This window comes from Chelonia mydas, chromosome 7 (genome assembly GCF_015237465.2).
Source record: "Chelonia mydas isolate rCheMyd1 chromosome 7, rCheMyd1.pri.v2, whole genome shotgun sequence".
NCBI lineage: Eukaryota > Metazoa > Chordata > Testudines > Cheloniidae > Chelonia > Chelonia mydas.
The window spans coordinates 18,276,025-18,292,075 of record NC_057853.1 but is presented as its reverse complement, the minus strand read 5'-3'; the positions used below and the strand labels follow the sequence as shown (position 1 = coordinate 18,292,075).

Below are 16,051 nucleotides of genomic sequence, written 5' to 3'. Positions count from 1 at the left end.
TCTACACTACGAAATTAGGTCTATTTTATAGAAGTCGATTGTTAGAAACTGATTTTATACAGTCGATTGCGTATGTCCCCACTAAGCGCATTAAGTCAGTGGAGTGCATCTTCACTACCGTGGCTAGCATTGACTTACAGAGCGGTGCACTGTGGGTAGCTATCCCACAGTTCCCGCAGTCTCCGCTGCCCATTGGAATTCTGGATTAAGCTCCCACTGCCTGGTCGGGCAAAAACATTGTCACGGGTGGTTTTGGGTACATGTCGTCAAGCCCCCCCGTGAAAGCAACAGCAGACAATTGTTTTGCGCCTTTTTTTCTAGGTTACCCATGCAGACACCATACCATGGCAAGCATGGAGCCCGCTCAGCTCACCGTCACCGTATATCTCCTGGGTGCTGCTAGCAATGCATTATCGCGTCTGCCACACAGCAGCAGCTCGTTGCCTTCACGGCAGACGGTGCAGTAGGACTGATAACCATCATACGCCTCCTGGGTGCTCATGGCAGACCTCAGTGAGGTTGATCGGGGCACCTGGACGGACCTGGCTATCCTCCTCTTAGAGCATCAAAAGGGAGCCTGAGACTCCAGGTCATTCTCTTCTTTAAGTTTCTTCTCATGGAGATTCAGTCCTGCCTGGAATATCATGCAAGCTGGAGGCTTATGCCTCAGGCTGCTCTCCCAGCTGACAGCATCGCGCGGTCGCACCTACCCCAGCCTGCCCCTTGCTCCCATGGCTCATGAAGTCTGGACAGTAGTAAGCAGCAGTTCAACTATAGGCTGAGCAAGTGCAGAATGGTGGTAGAATGCACCTTTGGACATTTAAAAGCTTGCTGGCGCTGTTTACTGACTAGGTCCGACCTCAACGCAACCAACTTCCCATTGTTATTACTGCTTGCTCCATAATATCTGTGAGAGTAAGGGGGAGATGTTTATGGCGGGGTGGGAGGTTGAGGCAAATAGCCTGGTGTCCGATTTTGAGCAGCCAGACACCAGGACGATTAGAAGAGCACAGCAAGGTGCGCTGTGCATCAGAGAGGCTTTGAAAACCAGTTTCATGACTGGCCAGGCTTCGGTGTGACAGTTGTGTGCAAACCGAATCAAAGTCCTTGATGCAAACCTGCCCCCTTTGCTGATCTTAATTCCCTGTAAGCCAACCACCCTCCCCCCCTTCGAAACAAAGTAACTATTGTTTTGAAACCATGCATTCTTTCTTTATTAATTTAAAAAAAAAAAAAGATAACTGACAAGGTAGCCTGGATGGGGTGGGGGAGGAGGGAAGGATGAGGCCACATGGCTTATTGTAGCCACACTAAAAATCAAACTGTTTGAATGACAGCCTTCTGTTGCTTGGGCCATCCTCTGTAGTGGAGTGGCTGGGTGCCTGGAGCCTCCCCCACGTTCTTGGGCGTCTGGGTGAGGAGGCTATGGAACATGAGGAGGAGGGTAGGCGGTGATGCAGTGGGGGTCTGTCCTCTTGTTGGCTTTCCTGCAGCTTCAACAGGTGCATCATCATGTCCGTTTGCTCCCCCATTAGCCTCAGCATCGCATCCTGTCTCCGCTCTTCGTGCTCACTTAATTCTTTCCTGGCCTCTGCCCCTGAATGCCTCCATGCATTAAGCTGTGCCCCATCAGTGCGGGAGGACTGCATAAGCTAGGAAAACATGTCATCATGAGTGTGGTTTTTTTTGCCTTCTAATCTGCGATAACCTCAGGGACGGAGATGATAGGGGGAGCATAGAAACATTCTACGCTCTACGATTCTGGGGGGACTGCATGATCACCTGTGCTACTGAGTGCTGCTGAGTTGCCACGTTGACCAAACAGGAAATGAAATTCAAAAGTTCCCAGGGCTTTTCCTGTGTACCTGGCTAGTGCATCAGAGTTCAAAGTGCTGCCCAGAGCAGTCACAATGGAGCACTCTGGGATAGTTCCTGGAGGCCAATACCGTTGATTTGCGTCCACACTACCCCAAATTCGACCCAGCAAGTTTGATTTTAGCGCTACTCCCCTCATCAGGGAGGAGTACAGAAGTTGATTTAAGAGCCCTTTAGGTCGACGGAGCTTGGTTGATTGTGTGGACGCAGTCATTTTTAAATCTACCTAACGAGGCTAAATTTGACCTAACCCCGTAGTGTAGACCAGGCCTTAAACTTCTGTGGTGTCCCTTGTACAAAAAGGCTACTACTCCACTGGGGAGAGAAATCAGGAAAAAACCCTACAGGAAAGGGTCAGAATATTTGCTGCTGGAGAAAATGGTGCATGAAAAATGCAGAATTTGCTGTAGTGAAAAGCAGAAGAATACTATTTTAGACACTTTGAAGTTGAATCTGAGGTTGTAGAATTCTATAGTCGATATGAACAAACAGGCTGACAGCCTTGGAAAAAACAGCGAAGAAGCTGCTATCGTGTTGTCACCAACCTGGGTTTTACCTTTAAAATAAACTGCCTTAATTAACCTTTTCAATTGTACCTTATTTCTTTTACTGTTTGAAAATGTAAAACAATCAGCTAACATGTCAAAATCATGCGTTAGTGTATGTAATTTAATTGAATCAGAAGTATATTCCGACCTCCAGTTACTTGTTTACTTAAAACAAACTGATTCACTTTCGTTGGCAACTGTTTTTATAATTATTTAAAATATTGTAAAATGCCTGTTTTCTATCCTTGGACTCAAATCTGTTAGGACTGCTTTCCTCCTTTGGTATTAGAGTGCATATTTTCAAGAAAATATCCTCACTTGATGGTTCAGTCTAGGAGAGAAGGGATGAGTGGCATGTTACTGATTTTATTTGAATCCTCTGTTAAGAAAACTGATAAAATGCTGCTTCTACATTTGAAATATTTAAAGTTACTTTAAGCTTGTTCTTTGTTACAGCTAATGATAGCAAATAAAACCATAACAAATGCAAGCTAATCTATGTTAAGACTTTATTATATTCAGGTAAAATCATAAAGTAAAAGCTCAGTGCAACAAGAAACTTTTGAGGAACAACAAAACATCCATGAACTGTGGCTGAATGGTACCTTGCCATGGTCACATGGGGGACAAACGTGCTTGTAAAAGCAAAAGCATTATAGAGGGACAGAATACCCTTTTTATTAGAATTGTAATGGTGGTGCTTTATTTCCTATATGAAGAGTCTTGTTCAGTAGGTATTAAGGGCTGCATGAAAGTCTACTACAGAACAAGAAATGGGGAATGAATGTAACTAAGACAGAAAAATCCTAAAGAACCCAACTCTTATCCAAAACATCTAGAACTTTAATATTTACTCTTCCACCCTTAAACACTTTCAAGAGTGACAGATGGCATAACTCTTTGAGGAAGATGATTGACAACCTGTTAACTATCATTGTTACCCCAGTACAAGAGGGATGGCAGACTTGAGAAACCACTTATTGTACGTTTACAGTAGGGACAAAAAAATCACTTTTACAGCTTGCATTCATTCCAGCTGAGGTGGTAGCACAGCGAAAGCATCTCCTAGTGAGCCTGTTGAATTAAAATGTATCTCAGCCATCATGTTCTAGTCTAAATCTGTCCACCCAAACATAAGAAATATGCAGTAGTATATGAAGAGTGCTACAGTATTTCACAATTTTTTAAATTAAACACTTTGCTAAGGCCCTTTTTTACATTTCTCCACCCCATCTACAGTAGGGATACATAATACGTAAACATTTATTGAATTAGCACTTAGTTGAGGTAGCAGGTAAGAACAGAGGCAGCAGTATCAAGGTACTGTACTGCAAAGCAGATGCCATTTCTAACAAAACATAAATGGAGGCACTACTTTGTGTTAGTCTTCTTACATTTTGGCAATGATATTAACTAATGAAACAAAAAGGAGATATCTCTCCATTGGAAAAAAAATCCTTCCATAAAGCAACACTATTACCAAAAAAGCCCTCAAACTAAAGACAGCCTTCAGGAGTCTTGTACATCAACAGCTTAAGATCTTCACACAAATTCTACCATTTTGAGAAGTTACCCTGCTAGTTCCCTGGTGAACATGAAAACATGTACATTTAAGTGAAAAACACCACAAACATGGTAAAGCAGATTCAGATGCACAGGAAAGAATTGGTAATTCTGTTAGTGGATTTTGCCTTTTTTCTACTTTGGTTTCAAATAAAAAGGTTCCAGAGTACACAGTGGAAATGACGCTTTTCAAGCTGATCCCTGGACCAGTATTCTCTTAACAGAATGTATGTGCACATTTTTTTTTAAACACATTCCTTTCCTTACAAGATCTTAGGAATTGGCAGACCTGAAATCTAAGGCATACACTCTAGCAAACAGCTTTCCAAGAAATTCTGGCAAGTGGATGCTGCCTGGTATGTTTGCTGACAGGTGGGTTACCAGTATGATCGTTTCTCTCCTGCTCTTTCCAAGGTACGTTTCAGAAGATAAACTGCAGCATGAAGTCCCCCTACGTTCACCCAGACTGTATGACCCTTTTGCCACAAGTGTCCCATTTTTGACAAGGCCTACAATGCACACAAAAAAAAGGTGAAAATTAGTATAAGTGGAGCTGAAGCCTATGAATAAGGTTGCCTAACAATTTCCATTATAAGCCTCTCTGTTCAGAGACTAATTTTTGCCAAACTTTAATCATTCAAAGCTGAAATTTTCCAGAAAGTTTTCACTCTTCCTTAAGTGATTTTTTTTAAAGAAAGCTTCAGTGAAAATTGTTCTGCCATTTCCAAGAATGAGGTTGGGGAAGTGGTAGCTGCACCAATGTTTTAAAAAGAAAAAAAAAAATCTCCCAAACATGTCTTTTAGCTCTTCCATGCATTGGAGCAGGAACTTGAAATGTAAAAGAATATTCATGTTGCAAAATTAGGAAATGCTAGAATTAAAGTTGCTCATGCAACCTTCATTCACTGCCTTGGGTGTGTGCACTGATACTCTGATATGATCACATATTGTTTTTGTGCAGACCCCTGCCTCCTTCAGCATGGACAGTGAATTAGGTAGAAGCATGCAAGAAGAGAAAGCAAGTTTTCTTGTCTTTAAGATACAGGTCTAGGAAAGCTGTGTTCTATTCCTGGCTCTGTCATGGACTTCCTATATGATGCGCATCAAGACTATCATAATGCATATATGCAAGGGGTTTGCCCGAACAATTTTAATTCTCATATTTCCTAACTTAAGTGCTTGACTCTGCTACCTTAATGTTCTTATCATTTTGGGGGTAAGTTTATTACATTGAGAATACACACACTGATCCTTCACTTTTGGGATGTACAGGTCAAACGCTTGGGGATCCTGAATGTATAAGTAGTTGTACTTAAATTTCTTTTCTGACCTTTGAACAGTGTCCCATATGTTATGTTTTAGTAATTCAGTTTTCCTAGGCTTTTAGAATGGGAGGAGCAAAGGACATATGAAGAGAATCAGTTTGTTGTGGAGTTGGGCTGATTTTTTGAAGGGAGCTGGGAGATGTTGGGGTGTATTTTTTTCCTAAGAGTGTCTGAAGATGTTTCAGTTAGCATGTGTGTGCTTTTAGTTTTTGTAATATGCCTAGAAATTTGAAAGACAATAGAAAAGGAAGTCCAATTTGAAAGGTAAATTTCTCTAAATTTGTAGTAATGATTCAGATTTGACTTGGATGACATGGTGGATCAATATACAGATAATATATTGTCAGAAGCATGAATTTTACATTTTTTTAATTAAGTTCATCCTTGTAATTTAGGTCTAATCACTTCTAAAACTTAAACAGCAGAAATCTATTCCGTAGAAAGGGAGGTGAAATCTGTAAGGTAACTTTACTGCAGAAGAGAGTCTAGTATCTAGTTTAGAAAGAACATTTTAAATTTGAATATCCATTCATTTTGAATACAGTTTTAGGCCTGATGCTAAGTTGACTTTTCTGTCTTTGAGGGTGTTTATAAGAGTAAAAAAAAAATCACTAAAAGAAATGCCTAAAACAATCTGTGATTCTATACCTTGGCAAAACATTTCCTGTCTTGGGTAAGTAGTACAGCTCTGCCTGTCCCAGGCCTGCAGATGCGACTCATCTCCATAAGGCAAGCTGGATAGAGATCCCAGTTCTTCTTTTTAGATCCTATCCTAGGATGAAAATTTAGACTTGTCCAGTGAGCAGAGCAGTTGAAAACAATTCATTTTCAGTTAGTCTTTCTTGCATGGCTTAGTTTGATACTTTTTTCCTTTTCCTTTCCACCTTTACTTCCAATAAGAGGACGTATTACTAATGCTCTACTGCATCAGTTAATCAAGTAATTAAGTTACCTCATAGAAAAAGCACCCACGTGCTTTTTCCAGTAGTAAGTACACTAAAAGTTACAGCAACAGTAACATGGTTAAGTTACAACATCTAGCAACTACAAATGACTTGCAATCTTCTCTCCACCCGAACCCCTCCTCCCAAATCTAGGTTCCTGAATTAATAAGCAGGTCTGGCTCTCAGACAAATCACTGCAATACATTGGTTGCTGCTATTTCATGGAAGTTTCCAATAAGTTATCTGAAATCAAAATGTGATTCTGAATGTCTTGTAACTGTATGCACTTTAATGAAATAAGGGCTTTTATCAATGTTTACTGAATATATTTATTGTGAGTCAAGGTATTCTATGAAACCCTCCAAAAACACAATGATATAAAAGCATTTAGAAAAACCACCATGAAACTGGCAGAAGCTTTTATAATCTATAGTTTAAAATTGCTACACTGATTAGCTTGAAAATTAGAAATGCTTGGATTAAACATTGTATACCATGTTTCAAACCAGAGTGAATTTTCAGAATTTGTGAAGTGTTTTGAAGATGTTGAAGGCTATAAAAGTACTGACAAGAATTATGGCAGAGTCAGAGACCCTGGAAATTCTAGCAGACCTTTAGTGGTAGTAGCAACAGGAAATACTGCTACATGGTTCAGTCAAATATAGTAACCTTAAAAACTATTTCAAAATAATGATTTGCACCTCTTTCCAAATGGCATGTCTGTTACAATAACATCCACAGAGCTGGTCCTCAAGGGGAGATTGCAGATATCCCACTGAATGGTATCTATGGGTATGCCCCAGGAAGTACCACTGCAAATTAAAGGCATTCAATATCAGGCATGATTTACTTCAAAAAGGTTTTTAAATAAAAAATACCCATGGTATTATGTCAAACAGGAATATATTAAAAACAAAATGAAACAAATCCATGAGAAAGGGATTTCTTTATACAAACAGCTGTGCCACAAATCCACGTACACTTCTCTTACCTTTCTTTATTCTGATTTTTCTTCAACAAAGAGCAGATGTTATTTGCTGCTCTTTTCACAGCCTGTGGATTGTTATCACCTGCAATATGATAACAGCTAGGCCATTCAGTAGCCCCCTGAAAATGGAAAAAAAAATTGATAAAATCTGTTATGCTGGAATTGGTGAATTAAAAAGACCCAAAGAAAACAGTAACCTACCTATAAATGACAGAATAAAGCCGTAACAGACAACTTTCAGCTTCAATATTCCTTGCAATATATCTATTTCATATATTATTCATTTTCAATGACCTAACAACAATACTCTGGAATTTAGTTACTTCCCTCTGCAGCTTGCATGAGGAAGGTGAAGCCACTAAGGGTAAGTATATTATTTGTAGTTGTTTGAAAGTTGAGGAGATCTTTGATGTTTGGCTGCTTCACTTGCTGAGTATCAGTAAGCATGTATCTGACTCATTTAAAATACACAGGATTCAGTTATGTCACTGTTTAGGCCCCTTTCCTAATTTTAAATAAAAACCAAAAGAAGGATTACCTCTATTGGTATAGCTCCGGTTCCACTCATTGGATCAATTATAATGTCAGTTGGCTGAGGATCACAGAGCCTGAAGAACAGAAGAAACTATATTAAAGGAAAGTTCTGGCAGATGCAAAAGTTTCTACAGACAAGGTAAACTGGAGAACTATTTAAATTCTTCAAATTATTCTATCCCCACAAAGTAAGGAAATCTTAGTAATCACTTGAAAACAATGTTTGTTTAACTTTATATACAGTGACATGTTAAAATATGTTGAAGGATGCCAATAACAAGTGTTATGAGCATAGGCTATAGTCAATGCACGCTTTTTTTCCTGGGCTGCAAAATGTTCACGATATTTGTTTGAGCTCTGTTTGTTTGTAATTAAAAAGGACTTTTCAGAAAAGAATCAAGGAGCTTAGTTTCTAGAACAAAATTACATAACAATTAAAAATATACAACTAAGTGACTGCACTGACCTTAGCATACCATAAGCAAGGGTGGATCGAAGAGTTGTGGGTCCAAAATGTGTAATATTTCTTCTGTGAAGACTCTCTTCAGTTAATGCAATGCCCACCACTACTTCATTATTGTGAATGTTCAAGAGAACCTAGGATAAAATTAACTACTATGTAGGAGTAACAAATTTTAAATAGTGTACTTAAATATTTACACTATGCTTGAGTTTTACAGGATTCTTTAAAAGTAGTAATGTTTATGAAGAGTTTTGAGATCTTGGAAGACAGTGCTATGTGAATGTTCAAGTTCATTAATATTTTGGGGTCTGTCTAAAGCTCATTATTTTTGCACACACATAGTTTATTTTTAATCCAAGATTGCAAAGCACTCAACATTGAGCTAAATGCTCCTCTGAAGTAAGTAAGGTTGCAGAGTAGCAGCCGTGTTAGTCTGTATCCACAAAAAGAAAAGGAGTACTTGTGGCACCTTAGAGACTAGTCTCTAAGCTGCCACAAGTACTCCTTTTCTTTTTGAAGTAAGTATTTTTCTCATTTGTAAAATGAGGATATGAAGCACATACTGGGTATCAGTGGCAAAACAACAATAAAAAGCAGTTCTCCTGGTTCCCAGTATTGTACCCTAACCAGTAGGGAACACTGAGAACTGTATTCAAGGCTACTGAGCCAACATAAATGCTTCATTTCAGGTCTCTCTCTCCCTCCCTCTGCCCCATACACACAAAAAATGTTCATTTAAGATTGAACCTAATTTCCAAGTCTCCAACTTTCCATAATGAGAAACCACAAGTTGACAACAATTACTCAGTCCCTGATATGAATATTTTTTCCTGTTCAGCTGGTGCATACACATATGATTAATAGATTCTAAGGCCAGAAAGGACCACTGTGATCATCTAGACTGCTCTCCTGCTAACACAGGCCATAGGACTTCCTTGAATTAATTCCTGTTTGAACTAGAGTCCTGTTTCAACAGTCCTGTTTCAACTGTCATGGATGGCTATATACTGTTCAGGAAGGACAGGCAGGGCAGAAAAGGTGCGGGAGTAGCACTGTATGTAAGGGAGCAGTATGACTGCTCAGAGCTCCGGTATGAAACTGCAGAAAAACCTGAGTGTCTCTGGATTAAGTTTAGAAGTGTGAGCAACAAGAGTGATGTAGTGGTGGGAGTCTGCTATAGACCACCGGACCAGGGGGATGAGGTGGATGAGGCTTTCTTCCGGCAACTCGCAGAAGCTACTAGATCACACGCCCTGGTTCTCATGGGCGACTTTAATCTTCCTGATATCTGCTGGGAGAGCACTACAGTGGTGCATAGACAATCCAGGAAGTTTTTGGAAAATGTAGGGGACAATTTCCTGGTGCAAGTGCTAGAGGAGCCAACTAGGGGGGGAGCTTTTCTTGACCTGCTGCTCACAAACCGGGAAGAATTAGTGGGGGAAGCAAAAGTGGATGGGAATCTGGGCGGCAGTGACCATGAGTTCAGGATCCTGACACAGGGAAGAAAGGTAAGCAGCAGAATACAGACCCTGGACTTCAGGAAAGCAGACTTCGACTCCCTCAGGGAACTGATGGGTAGGATCCCCTGGGGGAATAACATGAAGGGGAAAGGAGTCCAGGAGAGCTGGCTGTATTTCAAGGAATCCCTATTGAGGTTACAGGGACAAACCATCCCGATGTGTCGAAAGAATAGTAAATATGGCAGCCGACCAGCGTGGCTTAACAGTAAAATCCTTGAGGATCTTAAACATAAAAAAGAAGCTTACAAGAAGTGGAAGATTGGACAAATGACCAGGGAAGAGTATAAAAATACTGCTCGGGCATGTAGGAATGAAATCAGGAGGGCCAAATCACACCTGGAGCTGCAGCTAGCAAGAGATGTTAAGAGTAACAAGAAGGGTTTCTTCAGGTATGTTGGCAACAAGAAGAAAGCCAAGGAAAGTGTGGGCCCCTTACTGAATGAGGGAGGCAACCTAGTGACAGAGGATGTGGAAAAAGCTAATGTACTCAATGCTTTTTTTGCCTCTGTCTTCACGAACAAGGTCAGCTCCCAGACTGCTGCGCTGGGCATCACAGCATGGGGAGTAGGTGGCCAGCCCTCTGTGGAGAAACAGGTGGTTAGGGACTATTTAGAAAAGCTGGACGTGCACAAGTCCATGGGGCCGGACGCGTTGCATCCGAGAGTGCTAAAGGAACTGGCGGCTGTGATTGCAGAGCCATTGGCCATTATCTTTGAAAACTCGTGGCGAACGGGGGAAGTCCCGGATGACTGGAAAAAGGCTAATGTAGTGCCAATCTTTAAAAAAGGGAAGAGGGAGGATCCTGGGAACTACAGGCCAGTCAGCCTCACCTCCGTCCCTGGAAAAATCATGGAGCAGGTCCTCAAGGAATCAATCCTGAAGCACTTAGAGGAGAGAAAAGTGATCAGGAACAATCAGCATGGATTCACCAAGGGAAGGTCATGCCTAACTAATCTAATTGCCTTCTATGATGAGATTACTGGTTCTGTGGATGAAGGGAAAGCAGTGGATGTATTGTTTCTTGACTTTAGCAAAGCTTTTGACACGGTCTCCCACAGTATTCTTGTCAGCAAGTTAAAGAAGTATGGGCTGGATGAATGCACTATAAGGTGGGTAGAAAGTTGGCTAGATTGTCGGGCTCAACGGGTAGTGATCAATGGCTCCATGTCTAGTTGGCAGCCGGTATCAAGTGGAGTGCCCCAAGGGTCGGTCCTGGGACCGGTTTTGTTCAATATCTTCATAAATGATCTGGAGGATGGTGTGGATTGCACTCTCAGCAAATTTGCGGATGATACTAAACTAGGAGGAGTGGTAGATACGCTGGAGGGCAGGGATAGGATACAGAGGGACCTAGACAAATTGGAGGATTGGGCCAAAAGAAATCTGATTAGGTTCAACAAGGATAAGTGCAGGGTCCTGCACTTAGGACGGAAGAACCCAATGCACAGCTACAGACTAGGGCCCGAATGGCTAGGCAGCAGTTCTGCGGAAAAGGACCTAGGGGTGACAGTGGACGAGAAGCTGGATATGAGTCAACAGTGTGCCCTTATTGCCAAGAAGGCCAATGGCATTTTGGGATGTATAAGTAGGGGCATAGCCAGAAGATCGAGGGACGTGATCGTTCCCCTCTATTTGACATTGGTGAGGCCTCATCTGGAGTACTGTGTCCAGTTTTGGGCCCTGCACTACAAGAAGGATGTGGATAAATTGGAGAGAGTCCAGCGAAGGGCAACAAAAACGATTAGGGGTCTGGAACACATGACTTATGAGGAGAGGCTGAGGGAACTGGGATTGTTTAGTCTGCGGAAGAGAAGAATGAGGGGGGATTTGATAGCTGCTTTCAACTACCTGAGAGGTGGTTCCAAAGAGGATGGTTCTAGACTATTCTCAGTGGTAGAAGAAGACAGGACAAGGAGTAATGGTCTCAAGTTGCAGTGGGGGAGGTTTAGGTTGGATATTAGGAAAAACTTTTTCACTAGGAGGGCGGTGAAACACTGGAATGCGTTACCTAGTGAGGTGGTGGAATCTCCTTCCTTAGAAGTTTTTAAGGTCAGGCTTGACAAAGCCCTGGCCGGGATGATTTAATTGGGGATTGGTCCTGCTTTGAGCAGGGGGTTGGACTAGATGACCTCCTGAGGTCCCTTCCAACCCTGATAGTCTATGATTCTACAGAGCATCTCTTTTAGAAAAACATCCAATTTTGATTTAAAAATTGCCAGTGATAGAGAATACACTGCAATCCTTATAAATTGGTTAATTGGTACAATGGTTAAGTACACTATTAAAAATTTACACCTTATTTCAGTCTGAATTTATCTAGCTTCAACTTCCAGCTATTGGATCTTGTTATACCTTTGCCTGGTAGATTAAAGAGCCCACTATCAAATTTATGTTATCTATGTGGGTATTTATATACTGTGATCAAGTATGAAGTATCACGGTGCTAATTACAAGAGATTAAAAAATACACACAAGCCCCTTAAACTTGAAAGTCACAGAAATTAAGTTAAATTTGATTTCTTAGAATAAAATTATGTCATCGCTTCTACTATGAAACAACTTTTTCCCCTGGAGTGGTAGTGACATATAAACATATTGGCTTAAGCAAAGATACATGAAGGCTCTGAAGTAAAGCAGCAACTCATATATAGGTGTAAATATATGTGAATATTATTGAAAAATACTGGTGCATTGTACCTCCACATCAAAGTTGGTCATGTCAGCCTTCCACTGGAAGTAATCTTGCACAGCTCCACCAAAGTCTCTTGCTGCATCATTCGATGTAAAACTATGTTTGTCACCTGCTCTATTGCATGTAACACGGAATTTCAGCACCTGATCTACTGCTTCACCTTTCTTGCAGTTGCCAGCTTGGTTTTCATTTCCAGTTATAGTCAGGAATTCATCTTTGCCATCTGATTGGTCATCTGCTAGGATCATTTCCTTTGTCTCTTCTGCACTCTGTTCAGCAGATTTCAAGCCTGGGGTATTTTGTGCATGGTCAAGCAACTCTTTATCAGCATCTTTTTGATTTGCTCTGTCCTTTCCTCCATCATCATTCAGCTTTTCTTTGCTTGCACTACTCTGTTGATTTTGTTTTTTATGTTTTGTCTTTCTCTTCTTGAGGTTGGTATTTAACTTCCATACTTTCAAGGGGTCAATCCAGGGCAGTTTTTTAGCCAGGTCCTCCAAATCCTTTAGAGTATCTTCCTGTAAAAGATCACAGGATCACCAGAATATTCAATAATGTGTTTTGGCAAATTTTATAGGCAACTTTCATTTACTACTGGGTGACCTTGGATAAGTCATATCCCACTCCCCGTGCCTCAGTTTCCTCATCTGTAAAAAGGGGATAATGACACTTACCTCCTTCTGTAAAGCACTTTGAGATTTACTGATGAAAAGTGCTATATAAGGAATGCATATGATTATTATTTAAAGGACTAAGAAGTCATTATTTAAAGGACTGTCAATTTTGATAATGCACCTCAATCTGACCCGCAACACCCCATCTACTCCAATCCTAAATATGCAACTAATGCAAAATATGCAACTAATATGGATTAGTGCTAGACTACCTCGTGGTTCTTTCACTTGAACAAACATTTAAGAGGAACCTGGAAAGTGTATGGCACACAAAATAAAAAACAATCCCTTCCCCCAAGACTAAATAATTCTAAATCTACTCTTACATTTAAAAAAAAATCCTCATCCAGGAATTTTCTAATGAGGAATTCAATGTTTATTTTTTATTTTCATTTATTTAAAAAAAAAAAATCACACCTATCTGAAGATTTGGGTACAGAGATACCTTACCTTAGTTTCTTTAAACTGATAATCTGTAAACTCCTGAACAACAACAAATAAATTATCCACTGATCTTAAACGATGAACCTAAAATAAATTACAAACAATGGTAATGTTACTAGCCATACGTAAATATCTGTAATTAAAACTTGGTCTGGTTACATCTAGACTTAAGGTACAGCAGTGCAGCTATTTTGAGGCTGAATATTTATTTGATGCTTTAATATTGTAAAAACTAAAAATATTTCTAGTTTCTGTAAATTCTTTCCCACTGCTATTGTTTGTGTGCACATAGCTCCCTTTCAGCACCACCTGTGATCATCACAAAGACATAAGGTAGAACGGGGAGAAAAACTCCTTGCACAGTTTCAGGTTATTTGCGTCTGACTTCATTTACTGTTGCAGAAGAAAAAAATCTGAACTTAGTTCTTGAAATGTAAGTAAAGGAGGGAAGGGTTTTTAAATAATTTGTATTCAAATATATATTAAGTGGTAGATTTTAATACTAGAATGTTTTGATAATGAGGGGAGACTTAATTTATATTTTTAAAAATTCTTTTCATGTTTAGTCACAACGGTCAAGGGAATAAAAAGAATAGGATATCTATGAGATCTTTAAAAAATTCTACAAGTTGTGTAGTTTGCAGTTTAATAGCAGTCATGTTTGAGTCCAGGGGTCGCTGTATTTCAGCTGCAGGTGAAATAGTTGCTGAATGCACAGAATTAGTCCTTCAGGATAAAAAGCATTATATATCATTAACTTAAGAGAATCATAACATTAGAAATGAACCCAGCACTATTTCTGAAGAATGAACACTCAATGTTTAGCATTCATATTACTCAATCCATATATAGAAAATCACTAATTGATCATTTAGAACTGGCTTGTACATTAAAGGAGAAATGTGTATTTTAGGGGTGACAGAAGGCCAAGCCCAGGATAAAGAGAAAGAAAGGAATACTAATAAACTCCTAAACTAGAAAAATGACCCAAGGAACAAAACATGCAAACCTGTGAAAGTTTCTCTACTGAAATTTCAAAATAGATTTTCCCTCGGTCCTTGCTTATTCTGGACTGTGATCCTAATTTCTCTTTCACTTCATCTGCTGCTGTCAACTCAAAGCCAGTTGGTACAGTAGCTCCAATCGTGACCACGATATCTTTCAGGCTTGAGCTGGGATCACTTTCTAAGTTTTCAGTTAAAGGTTTAGGGGTGTCATCGAGGTTCACTTCAGCTAAGGTGGCAGAAGCCTCTTCAATATCTGACATTTTTACAGCACTTCAGACCCCCGTGCGGGTCTATTATGTACCAAAGGATTGTAAGGTAGTGGCAGTAGCACTTCTGCAAAGAAAAGCATGGCATACAGGAGTCAACTTTTAATGCTATTCATCTGAGCGAGGAGGCGCTGAATAAAGACCAGTGTGGATCAAGCCAGGTCACCGAGATGTCACACCCTATGTATTTTGAGCCTTCACCATGCAAGGGGAACACTCCTACCACTAGCCAACGCTCTTTGAAGCAGCTTGTTGAGGGCAACGCTGCCCGAGCAGCTGGGGGATCTCCCCGCCACCTAGCTCCCGCTTTGCCACAGCGAACCCACCCACCTATCGGGCTAGTTGGGGAGGGGGCGGGACGCGCTCCCTCCTTTCCCACCCCACGGGGCTCAGGGCAGCGCGCGGGCTGGCGGGTGGCCCCTAGCAGACACTTCACCTCAGAGGCCGGGGTGGACACGGCTAAACCGAGTCTCCTAGGGCTCCCCACTTTCCCTACGGCCGCTCACCCCCAACCCGCTCCTAAGCTCCCAGGGGACACTGCTCTCCTAGACCCCTCCCCGGCCGAGCTGCCTGCCAAGGACGCAGCTCTGGCCGCCCCAAAGCTGGAGGGGGATACACAGACACCGGTCTCCAGGCACCGCACGTCTTAGTTACCGGCGCCAACAGGCACTACCACGCACGCCTGCAACGCTACTTCCGGTTCCGGGAAGTCAAGCGCTGCCAAGTACTTCCGGGTCGGCCTCCCTCTTCTTCCCCGAGGTCTCGACGTGAGTGCGTGCGACGCAGGCGCCTAGTTGCTCGCTCAGGCGCAGTACTCGGCGGTGGACTGTTGCTATGGGAACTAGGCGGCCCACCAGGCTTGAAGGGTGTTTCCTACTGAGCCTGCCCGGCCGGCTCGTCTTGGCATTGTAGGGCTCACGGCAGACGTGCCCTTGGGGCCTAATCGAGTAGATCGGCAGGAGATAGAGCTGGTTCCCGAGGGATACGTCCTCGCCGAGCCGCGCTCCGGGCCGGGCCCCTCCGAGCTCGGACATGAGCTGAGACTCAGAAGACCCAGGCTGTCGCCCTAGCTCTGCTGTAGACTTCTCCAAGGGGATCCAATAAGTTATTTTGCGGCCTGGTCAGAAAGCCTGTTGAAATCAGTGGCAGTCTTTCCTTTTCGGAGCCAGATTTTCAGAAGTTTTGGGCACCCCCAGCTGTTGTGCAAA

The 16,051-nt window shown here is 41.7% G+C and overlaps 1 protein-coding gene across 4 annotated transcripts; it reads right to left on the bottom strand.

The window, feature by feature from the left end:
- Positions 1-2,915: 2,915 nt before the first annotated feature.
- THUMPD3 (THUMP domain containing 3) lies at positions 2,916-15,600 on the bottom strand. Of its 4 annotated transcripts, none has more exons than XM_027822438.3 (10): positions 15,498-15,600; positions 14,580-14,910; positions 13,577-13,654; positions 12,458-12,970; positions 8,244-8,374; positions 7,782-7,851; positions 7,247-7,362; positions 6,957-7,067; positions 5,960-6,083; positions 2,916-4,495 (listed from the first exon to the last, which is right to left on the bottom strand). In XM_027822438.3, the coding sequence occupies exons 2-10, from the start codon at positions 14,835-14,837 to the stop codon at positions 4,364-4,366; spliced, it is 1,533 nt and encodes a 510-aa protein (XP_027678239.2). In that variant the 5' UTR covers positions 14,838-14,910; positions 15,498-15,600; the 3' UTR covers positions 2,916-4,363. The 4 variants fall into 4 exon arrangements, with proteins under 4 accessions (XP_027678239.2, XP_027678240.2, XP_043407601.1 ...); XM_027822439.3 differs by having other exon boundaries at positions 15,350-15,526; XM_043551666.1 differs by having other exon boundaries at positions 15,280-15,508.
- Between the last annotated feature and the right edge of the window lie 451 nt (positions 15,601-16,051).